Source organism: Debaryomyces fabryi, assembly GCF_001447935.2.
Source record: "Debaryomyces fabryi strain CBS 789 chromosome Unknown contig00228, whole genome shotgun sequence".
NCBI classification, from domain to species: domain Eukaryota; kingdom Fungi; phylum Ascomycota; class Pichiomycetes; order Serinales; family Debaryomycetaceae; genus Debaryomyces; species Debaryomyces fabryi.
Window position 1 is genome coordinate 1 of NW_015385654.1, and position 10,449 is coordinate 10,449.

Here is a 10,449-nt window from a genome sequence, read left to right on the forward strand (position 1 = left end):
ACAGGCGTATTGACCTAAATTTATAGACATTTTTACTGAACTTATTAAGTTCGAAATTTATCAGATAATAATATATTTATTATATATATATATATATATATATTTATATTTATAGCCAGGTTTATTATATATTAATAATCAATCTCGCACTCGTGCATAGAGCGAGAATCGGTACAACGCAACTGACAAAAGTACCAACCTTTTAGTTCTTATTGATCAAATTGTTTTACACAGTACCTATATTTTTATATCTCTATGTCATTCCACATTGTTATCCGCTAACTGCTCATCCAATTCTAAGAATTCCGTCGGGATGGGCTGACCAAAGATTATATACAACTGTCTATGCTAACTGTCTGTGCTCACTCCTGTTTCTCTCAGATTTCACTGGGTAGAGCCTTATTTATAGTACTTTTTAGTTAGGTAACTAAGAATATACCTCATATATGCCTAAATATTCTACTATAACCATCTGTAATAATTTCATATAAAGTGAATGACCAATACTAGCTTGCAAGTTTTCCTAGCGAATATTAGTCGATTATATTCCAAGCATTTTTATATGGTCATAACTCCATCTTTTCATGACAGGGAAAATAAGGGCAATAAAATAGGTGGTTTTTTGGAGAAGGGATCTGATATGATTAATTCATCAAGGTATTTTTTTTCTGCGGTTATTGAAATTAAAAGTATCTATTGTTTGTACCACCCCTAATTGGAGCTGAATTCAAAAGGTGCGTAATCTTTTAGAAGCCCCGAAATCGATAAGTATTTAAAAAAATCTTACACTCAACATAAATTCTTGCTTTTTATAAGAAATCATCGATTATTGAATGTATAGGCACATTTGGCTTGATTATCTAAATTACCGTACATTATTGCCACATTCCAGCTATATCTTTTTAATTAATTATTTGCCTGTTCGAATCCGTAAAAAATTATGCCACTTTCTCAGAAAATTGAAAATTTGAATATAAGCCACAACATAATTTGTAAATCAGTTTTTAATTATGAATCTAATCGTGTTTTTGATAGTGTTAATCCACAATTTGCACACTAATTGGATCATTTACAATATTAGTGTATACATATCTTAATTATGGACATTCTGAGGAGTGAAAATTTTAACTTGATGCAAACTAAACGCAAATAGCTAAAAGAGATAAGTCAATATCATAATTATAATACTCTAAGTAAAAATAGATCTATTTACCTAATTGTTGTGCTGATATTTGCTCTAGTTCATAGTATCCTGCTTATATCCAATTTCAGCCATAGGTAAAAGAGGTTAAAGCTTGAACCACACTAATATTATGACGATATTCAAATCTAAGTTAAAGTCAAATATAAAAGGGAAATAACTACGTTGTGGCTTATAAAATATTTGGATACAATGATATATAAATAAATACATTTCTTGGTAATGAACTATTTTATAGTAACTTATTCTAACTACAATGAGTATTTCTTCTATAGATAAGAAAGATAAAGCTTTTATCGAAAGTACTCTTTTAGACCTAGAGAGCGTGAAAAAGGATGAACACATCTTTCAAGACCCCGCTGTTGCTGAGTACTATTATAATTTATATGAGGAGACCAAATATGAGTGTCGAACTCATTTCGATCCTGAATTCACTTGGAGTGAAAAGGAGGAAAAGAAGGTTACATGGAAAAATGACTGGCACGTGACTTTTTGGTCTTTTATGATGTTCACTGCTTTAAACTTTGATAGAACGAACCTTCAACAAGCGCTTTCCGATAATTTCTTAGAAGATTTGAACTTAACTACTAATCAATTGAATACTGGAAAAACCATTAATTTGGTGTGTTTCCTAGCAGCAGAACTACCTTCGTAATTAATTTCCAAAAAAATAGGAGCTGATATTTGGATTCCTACTCAAATGGTTTTATGGAGTATAGTTGCAATGTTCCAGGCTATTATTTCCGGAAAAAATGGATTTTATGTCACTAGAGCGTTAATTGGTTTATTAGAAGGTGGGTTTATTTGTGATACTTGCTTGTGGATTAGTTATTTCTTCACTTCAAAAGAGTATACTAATAGGATGTGCTACTTTTATGCTTCAAACCAGATTACTACTATCATTTCTAGTCTATTAGCTTTTGCTTTGTTGAAAATTAAAACTTCGGCCTTAGGGGATGGTTGGAGATGGTTGTTCCTTATTGAAGGAGCGTTTACCTTGATCATTGGCATTGCCTCTTGGTTCTTAATGCCTGCTTCACCAGTACAAACTAAAGCATGGTATCGACCAAATGGCTGGTATACTGAGAGGGAGGAAAAGATAGTGGTTAATAAAGTACTACGTGATGATCCAAATAAAGGTGACATGAATAATAGACAACCTGTTACTTTGAAGGAATTGTTTAAATCATTTTTTGATTATGATTTATTCCCAGTTTATTTTATTCGCTTCCTTATTGAATTGAGTTCAAGTCCTGTCTCTGCGTACTTGCAGTTGTCCCTTCGTCAACTTGGATTTTCTACGTTTAAAACAAATGCGCTTTCGATACCCAACTCAATTTTAAATCTTTTTACTATGTTCCTATTCTCGTATCTTTCCGAGGTACTCAATTCACGTTCCTTACTATTTGCATTTAATGCACTATGGTGTATATCTACTTTAATTCCTATGAGATATTGGTCAGGATCTGGAAAACAAGAACATGCTTGGGGAACCTTCGCGCTTTTGACTGTTTTGTTGGGCCACCCGTCAATGACAGCTTTGTCAACAAGCTGGGTCTCTGCTAACTCAAACTCAGTGAAAACTAGAGCAGTTTCAACAGCTGTGGTGAACATGTTTTCGCAGGCAGATTCTATCGTTGGTGCTAATATTTACAGGATGATGCACCACTATATCACCGTGGTAATACCCAATTAATTGGGATTGCATTTGGTGGCTTCGGGGTTGCTGTTTTTTCAAGATTTTATTACCAATTTAGGAACAAACAAAAGGAGAAAAAATGGCAAAGATTGAGTGAAAAGGAGAAATTAGAATATGCAACAACAACCACTGATGAAGGTAATAAAAGGCTTGACTTTAGGTTCATATACTAAATTACCATTTTTTTGATTCAATATATATGATTATTATTAAAATTTTATTATCAGACTGTTGTAGACAATTTTGGGATTATTCTTCAACTCCATACAAAAAGTTTCAATTGTTTTTTTGAGTTTACTTAATCAGAACAAACAAACAGTAACAATAAAAAAAATCATAACTTTACTATCATCCGCACTTGAAAATCCCTTTGGGTGGAATGTGGAATGTATTTCTTAATCTATTAAAAAAATGAAAATAATGCTAGCATTAAGACGCTCCTGAATTACAAGTAGTCCAGATGAAATGTTTCTGTCGCAACCTGCCGAATGAAGGAGATTAATTACTTTTTTTTGCGAGGTGCGTGGAAATCCTCAAGCTGTGCATTGAGTTCCCTTGCTCCAAAAGTATCAAGGGCGATCTCAATTTGTACCACCAAGTCTACAAGACCATTTTATTTTTACCCTGGGAGATTCGATATATGTGGCCATGTCCATTGAAATTGAAGTTGTTTCTATTCTTGAAGAGGTTGACCCCTAAAGGTTCTGTCCAATCAAGGTTTATCGAACTCTCTTCCGATAGTATCAGGTAATATTGAGATCAAAAGTAGAACTAGAATGAAGCCGAGAATAGGAACTGAAAAATATGTTGCATCAGTCAAATTACCTGAATCTAAAGTGATAAACAGGTAAGATCCCCTGGTACCTGGCTTTGAATGGAAAGTTGGACTACCGTTAGACACCTCCGCTATTACAGGAAAAATATGCTAACAGTCATTATCGTCTGGTTAAAGAGCATGGTAGAGCTTACTATACCCTTCAACTGTGTGCAAACTTTTCTTTGTTTAATTTTCAAAGCTCAACATCCCAGGGGCGTAGTAAGATCTCGTAAAATTCCTTGAAGTCTGTAATTCTATACGATAGGATCATTAAGACTGCATTAAATAATAAATACCATGCAACTCCCAAATCAACCAAAAGTTTGATTCATTTAATTTATAACTTTTTCAATTGGAAATTAGTCTTGAGGGGGGCGAATCTTTTTTATTTGGACTCGTATCAGTATCAGCCATTTCATCCTACACTGTTTTATTGCTTTTAATGTTGAAATTCCGTTTTATTAGATAATAAAAGTTCTGTTTAATGTTAGGAATTTTCATAAGTTGGAACGAGAAAGTACTTGTTGATGTTGAAATCTATTAAAGGATCGCAAGATAAAATCATATCAGCTTTGGCTTTACCCTAGTTGCAATGTATTTGCAGTTTGGGTTTAATTAACGCTCGTTGTAATGATAATATGCCCATTGCTTCTCCCAGTATAACAGTTTACCAAATACTACGAAGATTGTTGAGTAGATTATCAGATATTTTATATTTGTGTTATTGTAATAATATATTATGAATTAGATTTTTATGTAAAAGTTATTTATGAATTAAGACTGCCAACAAGCTCTAAAGAGAGAATTTTAATCTCTGATTATAAAGAATAACAAAACTAATATTCACGCACCTATTTTAACTACAATTTTGCTTTTTGACTTTCTATTCGCTTGATAGCGTCGTGAAGATTTTTCAGGATATGATTAATATCAATGGTTATTTTGACCTTTTTTTCTTCAAGTAATTTTGCCTACCTCAGCCCATTGTTTGTTCAACTCCAGGGAGCTTATAAATGTACAGCTTTGACCCAATTGAAGAGAGAATCATTCTAAAAATAGGTTTAACTGTTGGCATAGTATTGTTGAAAATCTTCACATCAGAATAGTTAAATTTTTTATCCCCAGCAATGGTTACATAATGTGCACTTGGCTTCAATATTTTTGACGGCCAAGAACTAATACCTTGGCATTGGACCAAACTTCATTATTCTATTCGTGATTTCCTTTATATTGGAACAGCTATACACTTACCGGTAGATCTTATACTGCAGTGGTTGTTCATCGGACATAAAATGACAAATAACTCCTTAAACACCGTCAGAAAGGTTGGGCATCCAGCAGATTAGAAATATAAAAGGACAATCTGAGAATGCTAAAATCTGATTGCTATGGGGTCAATTGGATCGTTTTTTGAAGTAATTATGCCTAGGCTCAATCTAAGGCAGCTTTAAATTACGTGATAAAGGATGGAAATTTATCTTTTATGGAATAATTATCGAGAGGCTGCAATTATAGAGCGTAATTTTATTACCATAGATGATTACTATCATAAGTTAAACTTTTTTTTTTGAGTTTTTATGATAATCATATACTTTAACAGAATGCCCTGTATGTAAAAAAACACAATCGTTGGATTTATCCTTAAATAGTCTCTATTTCTAAAAACTTTTACCTTATGCAAAAATGTATCGGCATTTCCTATAGATTCAACACGATTATTTTCCCACCCATAAGTTATAAAACGGTCTGGTACCGAAAAAATTTGGTCCTCAAAAGTGCAGATTAAGATTTATGGCTTGCGAGAACTAGCCTTTTGTGAAATTTTTTCGTGAGTGTTGGAAACCTTTTTTACTATTTTTAAACATTCGCAGACATTACGACCCACAGCTATCTATCGACGACGGATGCGGTGCACTTCTTAAAATGATAAAACTCTTAATCTTTGGCAATGGGTGAAGCTTTTCAAACAGAAGATCTCTCAGAAAGTTCTTCCTTGATCTACTAATCGCATGACGTCCGGAATCAACTTGTCCTGATTACTATAGTCCTCCAACCGTATACGCGTGGCTTGATTTGAATTTCCCCTACGTTAACGTATATAAATTGCAGGCTTTGGTACTTTTCTATAGATGAGCTCACCGGAAATGTCTATTGAGGGGAATTTTTGCTACGGATAAGCATGGTGAAAACACGCCCAGCTATATAAGTTCAATCTTTTTATTCTTTGAAAACGATCAGTATAAAACTTAGGAACTAAGATAATGGTTTCGTTAAATGATCCATCATGGATTTCTGAGCTTTCCAACAATTTGGATAATATTCTCTACAGTACAGTGGACAATACAAATGCACAAAGCTTTGCTCCAGGAGTTGTTTTGGGTGTCACAAATGAAAAGGAAACAAAATATTTGAATTCAAAGGGAGTTGCAAGTCTTGAAAGTGGAAAAAAAATGACAACTGATGCAGTGTTTTGCTACTACTCGTGTTCAAAGGCCATCACAACTACAGCGATTCTCCAATTGGTTGAAAGAGAATTGATTGACTTGGATGCACCGGTAACGACATATTTATCGAAGATTGGAGATATTGGAATACTTAAGGGTTGGAAAGATGAGAAAACGCCAATTTTTGAGCCTCCAACTGTAGATATAACTATGCGTATGTTATTAACCCATTCAGCAGGATTTTCTTATCCTTTCTTCAACAAAGATTATAAGAGGATGCTTGAACAAAATGGACAACCAAATATCCTCAGCGTTGATGAAACAACAATGGATCACACATTTTTAACATTTGAACCTAGTAAAAAATGGCATTACGGTATGAATTTGGATTGGGCAGGATTTGTTTTGGAAGCTGTGACTGGTCAGAAATTAGGAGACTATATTAGGGAGAATATTTTCAGACCTGCCAGGATGGACTCGTGTACCTTTCATATAAAGAATAATGAGATAGTTTCAACACATATGCGTACTACAGAAGGATTATTAATTGCTCCATTTGGTCCAGAAAGAGATCCTAAATTGGATATGGGGGGCCATGGTATTTTTGGAACTGTTGATGATTACTTAAAGTTCATTAGAATTTGGTTGAATAGAGGAAAAACTGCAGATGGCTTTCAGATTATCAAACCAGAAACTCATGAAATTGCTATTCAGAATAATTTAGCTAAAGATTTGCATGTCACCGATCTTGAGTCCTTTCAACAAGAAGTCACTAAATCAGCTCTTTTAGATCCAAATATAAAACCAGATACTTGGTGTCACTTGGTTTTTCGGTAAACGAGCAAGATTTATCCACAGGAAGACCAAAAGGTACTATTCACTGGTCCGGTCTTGCAAATCTATATTACTTGATAGACATCAAGAATAAATTAGGAATTTTTGGGCTACTCAAATTTTTCCATTTCTTGATGAATCAGCAGGTGGGTTTATAAAAGCAGAAACTGCAGTCTATGATGCCTTAAAATCTCAAGCTTAGAAATCCCAACCATAAAAACTTAAACGTAGCGCTTTCAGCTTTTATATAATTATATATATTTAAAACTAGAAATTTTTTTTTCTTTTGAAAGATTTATAGTAAATTATAATATTGCAGAAAGATAATAGTAACTATACATTCTTGGTAGAATTTTATAGTCGTAGAATATATTATTTAGCTTTCTGAAATATCTCCTTTGAAAATAGTTTTATCTCTTGATGCTTTTGCTCTTTACTAACACAAAAACCTCTTCTCCTCTCGAGAATTGGAATTGGTAAGGACGTTTTCGTTTACAATAGTTGGCTTTTATCGGACTTTAAACCTTTACCTTCTTTCCCGATGAGGGATATATTAGACTCACATTTTCTATCGGGTTACTGCGGAGTAAAAAAAGTTCTGTTTCTAGCGTTTGAAACAGGATCTGTAAGTTATCTCGGAAATGTAAGCTACAGTAGAAAACTTTTGGAAATTCAATATATCGCCGAAGTCACAAACAAATATTTTCCTGGGGAAATTGTACATCCGAAGGAATTGCAAATGAAGTATCGTACTGAAGATATAGTTTTCTCCACGAACAAAACAGGTATATATAACAGAAAGGTTCATGAAATTTTATTCAAGATTTATCAATCAAACAAGACAAAGTAGCTAATTATGTGTACTAAATATTACGATGCATTAGTCGTTGGTGGTGGTTTCGGCGGTATTACCGAACTTTTTAAATTGAGACAAGCTGGTTATTCAGTTCATGGTTTAGAAAGGGGAGCCTATTTAGGAGGTGTATGGCATCACAATCGCTACCCAGGAGCAAGAGTTGACACCGAAGTTCCTTGCTACCAATTATGGTTGGAAGAAACCTGTAAAGGCTGGATTTTTTCAGAACGTTTTCCTGGATATAAAGAGTTGCAAAATTACTTCGAATATGCAGATTCACAAATCCACGTGAGTAAAGATTATACTTTCGAATCAAATGTCAGTAAAGCACACTGGGACCAAGAAAATACTTGTGGGATGTTCAAGTTACTGGGAAAGGAGAAGGTAATTACAGATGTAAATACTTGATTCTTTGCATTGGGTTTGCTGCTAAAAAGATGTATCCTCCAGGCGTGGATACTCATAAGTTTAAGGGTACATCGTTCCATACTGCTGACTGGCCTTGGAAAGAAGTGGATGTAAAGAACAAGAGAGTTGCTGTTGTTGGAACTGGCACTTCTTGTGTCCAGGTGGTTCAAGAAATTGGAGCTGGTGTTAAGGAATTAGTGGTATTTCAACGGACTCCCAACACTGCACTTCCTATGAGGCAAAGAACAGATGACCCAAAAGATAAGGAGATTCAATTGAAAAGACGTGCTAGCTATCCGAAGATTTTTCGTAAGTTGAGAGAAACATCTTACTCAGGTTTTGAGTTCGAGGCTGATGTCCGTGTTGCTCTGGAATGTTTGCCTGAAGAAATAAAAAAAAATTTGATGATTGCTGGGAAAAGGGGGGTTTCAGGTTTTGGCTTGGAAACTTCAAGGACGTGTTTATTGACCCTAAGACTAATGAGTTAGCTTATAAATACTGGAGAGAAAAGGTTTCTGAGAGAGTTAAGGACCCAAGAAAGAGAGAAATGTTGGCTCCTGCTAAACAAGTTAACCCTATTTTCACTAAAAGACCAAGCCTTGAACAACGTTACTACGAAGTATTTAATCAGGATAATGTTGACATTGTCAATATTAGGGATACCCCTATTACCGAAGTCACCGAGACTGGATTGAGAACCTTAGAAAAGGAATACGATTTTGACATTATTATATATGCTACTGGTTTCGATGCAGTTACAGGTGGATTTTACCAAATCGATTTAAAGGGTAAAAATAGCGTATCACTTCGAGAAACCTGGAAAAATGGGACTTATACTCATTTAGGTATGACAATTTATGGGTATCCTAACTTATTTTTCATGTATGGACCTCAAGGCCCAAGTGCTTTCTGTAATGGCCCCACTTGTGCTTTAACTCAAAGTGAGTGGATTAGAGATGCCATTAATTATACAGAAAAGAATAATTACAAAAGAATTAGGCCTACTTTGGAAGCTCAATTAGGTTGGAAAAAGTACATTAACGATGGAGCCAACAGTACATTGTTACCCATTGCAGATTCATGGTATATGGGTGTTAATAGAGAAGGAAACAAACCCAAAGAGTGTCTTCTTTATGTTTATGGTGCTAACAACTATTTTAAGGATATTTCAAAAGAAGCTGAAAATGGCTATGAGAATTTTTCATTTTTATAGGTTTTATATTATTTGTCTCTATAATTATAAATAAAATTGCAACTCAGTTAAATTGAAATAAACTAATATATTTCTCTTTCTTGTTCTCAATATATTATTTTTGGAAGAGTCTTTCAGGTTGTGCGTTCATGAATATTATGTACTAAGAGTGAAGAAAGAGAAGATTTCGAACTTTCTAATTTAAAGTATTGTGAAACCTTTTTTTGGGATTTACATCTCATTTTACATTGGTTGTACTTTGATTGAATCTAAACAAATAGGTATATTTCTTGATAATCTAGAATGCTTGATGACTGCAATATAATACTTTTTAAGTATTACCTTTCAGTATATCTACTCTGATTTATGAGTCTGCAATATAAAAGCCCCAAAATTAGAATAATCATTTGGCCAAAGTGGTGCTTCATTATCGTTTTTTGTAGGGCATATCTAATTAAATAAGATTAGAGGGATATGTGGGTATTAATGCTTAATGTGTGCATCAAGATACAAAAATATGTTTTGTACCTAAATTTAGGAAGCTATTTATCATGGATCCCATAAATCAATTGTATGGAGGGATGAATAATTATCTCAGTGATATTTTAAGAATTGCTATAGACTTAGGATGGATGGTTTATAAGGAATTGAAAACAATAAAATATTTGACTTTTGACTGGGAAATGAAATGGTTTGGGGTAAGATATTTAAATAAGAAAGCTTGATAGTGAGAGACATGACTAGGAATACAGTATTAATATGGTGGAAAAGAAGAGTGATGGTTTACTCGAGACATATGAAGGAGAATTATATAGAAGGAAGACAGGAAAAATAGCTTGTGATAAAGAAAGATGTAAGAAAATTGTTAGGATACCGATAGAATTATTGGATCGATAATTGGTGTGAAATTTTGTTGTTAGCAGTTATACTGAATATATTAATTATGTGACTATACAGATTTTCTACATACAGTTTTTTTTTCTCGGCTTTTTCTTTTT

General features: G+C 33.7%; 6 protein-coding genes across 6 annotated transcripts; all 6 read left to right on the forward strand.

Annotated features, from left to right (window-relative positions):
* Positions 1 to 1,457: 1,457 nt before the first annotated feature.
* AC631_05552 (uncharacterized protein) lies at positions 1,458 to 1,856 on the forward strand (the record flags this gene model as incomplete). The annotated part of the gene is made up of 1 exon (XM_015614381.1): positions 1,458 to 1,856. One exon carries the CDS (start codon positions 1,458 to 1,460, stop codon positions 1,854 to 1,856), a length of 399 nt encoding a protein of 132 aa, XP_015464786.1.
* A 69-nt stretch (positions 1,857 to 1,925) lies between these two features.
* Positions 1,926 to 2,897, forward strand: AC631_05553 (uncharacterized protein; the record flags this gene model as incomplete). Its single annotated transcript, XM_015614382.1, has 1 exon — positions 1,926 to 2,897. The coding sequence occupies one exon, from the start codon at positions 1,926 to 1,928 to the stop codon at positions 2,895 to 2,897; it is 972 nt and encodes a 323-aa protein (XP_015464787.1).
* Positions 2,898 to 5,978: 3,081 nt separating this feature from the next.
* AC631_05554 (serine hydrolase domain-containing protein) lies at positions 5,979 to 6,998 on the forward strand (the record flags this gene model as incomplete). The annotated part of the gene is made up of 1 exon (XM_015614383.1): positions 5,979 to 6,998. One exon carries the CDS (start codon positions 5,979 to 5,981, stop codon positions 6,996 to 6,998), a length of 1,020 nt encoding a protein of 339 aa, XP_015464788.1.
* An 853-nt stretch (positions 6,999 to 7,851) lies between these two features.
* Positions 7,852 to 8,259, forward strand: AC631_05555 (uncharacterized protein; the record flags this gene model as incomplete). Its single annotated transcript, XM_015614384.1, has 1 exon — positions 7,852 to 8,259. One exon carries the CDS (start codon positions 7,852 to 7,854, stop codon positions 8,257 to 8,259), a length of 408 nt encoding a protein of 135 aa, XP_015464789.1.
* A 29-nt stretch (positions 8,260 to 8,288) lies between these two features.
* On the forward strand, positions 8,289 to 8,747 carry AC631_05556 (uncharacterized protein; the record flags this gene model as incomplete). Its single annotated transcript, XM_015614385.1, has 1 exon — positions 8,289 to 8,747. One exon carries the CDS (start codon positions 8,289 to 8,291, stop codon positions 8,745 to 8,747), a length of 459 nt encoding a protein of 152 aa, XP_015464790.1.
* Positions 8,748 to 8,806: 59 nt separating this feature from the next.
* Positions 8,807 to 9,472, forward strand: AC631_05557 (uncharacterized protein; the record flags this gene model as incomplete). Its single annotated transcript, XM_015614386.1, has 1 exon — positions 8,807 to 9,472. One exon carries the CDS (start codon positions 8,807 to 8,809, stop codon positions 9,470 to 9,472), a length of 666 nt encoding a protein of 221 aa, XP_015464791.1.
* Between the last annotated feature and the right edge of the window lie 977 nt (positions 9,473 to 10,449).